At 49.8% G+C, this 3,421-nt stretch overlaps 1 protein-coding gene across 1 annotated transcript; it reads right to left on the minus strand.

The window, feature by feature from the left end:
• Window positions 1–876: 876 nt before the first annotated feature.
• Window positions 877–2,529, minus strand: LOC128302026 (uncharacterized). The gene has a single exon (XM_053038737.1). The coding sequence runs from the start codon at window positions 2,459–2,461 to the stop codon at window positions 914–916; it is 1,548 nt and encodes a 515-aa protein (XP_052894697.1). The 5' UTR covers window positions 2,462–2,529; the 3' UTR covers window positions 877–913.
• Between the last annotated feature and the right edge of the window lie 892 nt (window positions 2,530–3,421).

Below are 3,421 nucleotides of genomic sequence, written 5' to 3' on the forward strand. Positions count from 1 at the left end.
AAAGATAAAAACTCACATTCACTTTAACGTACCACCACCATCACACCCTTTTTGACATCTGCGGAATCGCTGGGTTGCATTAGGTTCGCGCACTTCTCCGACCGATCCTGGCGAGTCCGGACGACACCAGACGAGTGCTCATTAAATTTTGATTGTTTCCAATTTCAATTCATCAACCACCGCACCGATGAATAAAATAGGTGCGGGAAATTAAATCGATTAAAACTAGTGCGCTAGCGGCCGAACGCGTGCGCTCGTTCGAACACACACACACACACACACACACAGTGCGCGGGTTTTGTCCTCGTTTTTGCGGTGAAATGCGGTGGAAAAGCCCATCAATCGTTCGCGACAAAGTGCAACACAATCCAGGTGGTTCCGCGACAAGTTCCGCGAGCACGGGGAAATGTAGGACAGGCAGTCAGTCAATTCAAATTTATTTGCCCACGGCTAAAGCAAACACCAACGACCAACGATTGTCCCCTAGGTGCAGAGAGAGAGAGAGAGGGAGAGAACGAGAGGGAGAAGACCGAATCGAGATGAAACACATTCCCGGTTTCGTGTTGTGGTTTTGCTGCGGGTTTACCGGGGGATAGCCTGACGACACTACCGCCACCGCTATGCGAAACCTTCCCACAACACACACTGAACGGTTCGACTGTCTCCGTTAAGGGAGGTAGAGAAGGTTTAAAATTTTAATTAAGCACTATTGTGTGCGCACGTCGCAATGGCGCGTTGTACTGTCAGCCGTACCTCACACCGGGAGAGATGTGGTGCGTACGCTTATTTAGTGTCTGACATCAAGCGTATCTCGCGGAAAGCGCTTCGGACGTTTCTTGTAAATTCTTGTGAGTAAAAAACGACTACTTTGATGGATTCCTTGATACCAAACGAAAAACACCATGCGCCTCCATTAATTCAAACAATTCGCAACAGCGCTCCACAGATTGTTCACCTCGGAAATCATCAACAGATAACTGGTTCGCACACACTGACGGTGTCGCTCGGCACTGTAAAATACCTCATCGTGCACTAGTCCTTCGAACGCTTGCACTTGATTATCGACCACTTTGTCGCCCCAGATGTCCGAAAGTCTTTGAGCGCCCTGCAGACAAACGGCACGCTGCAGCTTTAATGCATCGGAAGAACTTGGAGTTACTCCGTTCAAGCATTGGTTGTATTGGTTTGCTTCCGAGTCGAGCTGCGCCTGGACGACTCCAAGATACCCGACGAGTGCACTGGCCACACTCTGCAACGTGCGGACCTCCTCCTGACCGCAGCTCGATAGTGTGCCGTAGATAAGCCGTGGCAACTTGTCGAACTCGTAGTTAAACTTGGAATAGCAAGTGTCAGCCTGCGGGACAGCTGAGGTAACGGAGAGGGCCATCCGCCAGGCAAGGTTCGAGACGGTTGCGATGGTACTGTTCAACACCCATTCCGTTTCTTGTCCGTCCATCTGTACCGTGGTGCGGTTGGCAAGTTCGTCCAGTGATTGGGTGACGTTGGTGAGCCGATTGACAAGCAGTTCGCTCGCGTTCTGCGCCACCAACCGAACGGTGTCCAGGTCGTCGAGAAAGAATAGCTTCAGTTTTCTCGTAGCCCCAATTACATTGGAACTGAAGCTCGTGCGAATTGCACGGATGGCGGTCTGTAGCCGCAGCTGCACACCGTTGTAGACGGTCCCGTTCACGTTGGCGAGGGTACTGTTCAGATAGTTCCGCAGCCCGCTCGTTACCGAAGTTAGCCGGGCGATGAAACCATCCATCATGCGGATACGATTGACAACGGCGTTGATTTGCGGTACCGTGGCCCTCCCGATGTTGACGTAGTCCAGCAGGACACCGTTCAACTTCCGAACGCCGTTCCGCGGGTACCTGCTGTCAACCAGCGCCTGGCTGGGACGGGACAGCTGCTGGAGCTCTACCAGTGCCGGTTCGATTTCGTCCAGCACGACACTCAGGTTGGCCACATTACGCACCAGTTGGTCCAGCACGATGCTGATGTTTTGGACGCCCGCCGTCCCGAGCAGCAGCCCCGTCCCGTTGATCGTCTGCTGGTGCAGCTCGTTGAGCGCAATCGTTGCATTAATGCTACGCCGGATTCCGTCGAAAACAGTCGTTATGTTACCGCTGGAGAGACGGGCCGCGTTCGAGAGGGCCTGAAAGATGGGGCTGCCCGACTCTACCAGGCTGTCCAGCACCAGCCGAAACCCCGTTGCCAACCGGTACAGGTCGGGAGTTTGCAAACCGTACAGCGTTTCGGTGATCGATTGGAACTGGTCAAGCAGGCTCAGGATGCGGTTCGTGTTTTGTACCACGTTTCCGGCCGAATCGAGGCTTCCGCTGGCGACACCGGTCATGCGTGCCGGTACGGCAAAGTCCGGCTTTGGACTGGCGTTCCCATGCTGCGGGAGTGTCACGATACCCAGCACGATGCAAGCGAGAAGACGATGATACTTCATGCCGGTGCGGGATGATTCGATTAGTTTGGGTTTAGTTTATTTATGGAAGTGAGGTCCGTTAATACTCGCTCGCTGAGTAACTGCAGTGCTGTGCCGTGTTGGTTGGTTTTATATGGAAAAGTAACAGCTGCACGTTTCATAGCTAGTGAATAATTCATCACTTTTTCTCACGACAGCGCATCGGGACAGCAAACCATCTGTCCTAATATTTTCCAACAAATTGATTATTTTGACCAATGAGCAAGTGAAACTTAGACGTGCATTGCCACATTATGTCACTTTTTTGCAGATGATGAAGCACATGAAAACTGGTCGACCAAGGATCTTCTCGCAGATATCAAAATCTAGAGCCGTTGCTGCATGCAAGTAAGAAAAGCATTTTAATTATAGAACTTATTTTACAAATGGATTTTTAAACGTAATCCGACAAGAAACTCCAATAAGTCCCACTTATTAGCTTCGATTAGTTTCTTATCAATATAAATTAGCACCGGACATTATTTTGTTTGAATATTTAAAATTGCAAATGTGAAAGGTGCGCTCACTGTTCGCTCTTTGCTAGACGAGTTACGTCAGTACGACAACACCCCGTTGTGTAAGCAAACTCGTAGCTCCATCGTGACTTCAAACGTATCAGATGTATGAGAGACGTAACGGTTCACATTTTGTCAACAAAATTCACAACCCGTGCTCGAAGACGGCGTGAAGTGTTTCGTAAGAAAACGGAATTAACGCGGGAGAAAGGGAGTAAAAAGCTTACACTTCTTGCAAAAGAAATGCAAACGCTAAGTACTTGCAAGCACTGCCCTCATTCCACGGACATCAAACTTTTGACAGCTAAACATTCAATCTCAAGCACAAACCGGGGGAGTAACATTCTCTACCCTAGCTTCCGGAACGCTGTTACAAACCCTTCTACTGCAGCATTCCAAGACGGAAATAAATTTACTTGTTTAATTA

The sequence above is a fragment of the Anopheles moucheti genome, chromosome 3 (assembly GCF_943734755.1).
Source record: "Anopheles moucheti chromosome 3, idAnoMoucSN_F20_07, whole genome shotgun sequence".
Lineage (NCBI taxonomy): Eukaryota > Metazoa > Arthropoda > Insecta > Diptera > Culicidae > Anopheles > Anopheles moucheti.

Bases quoted from the DNA above. Each gene is read 5' to 3' on its own strand.
- LOC128302026 (XM_053038737.1), bottom strand. From the start codon at position 2,461: ATGAAGTATCATCGTCTTCTCGCTTGCATCGTGCTGGGTATCGTGACA.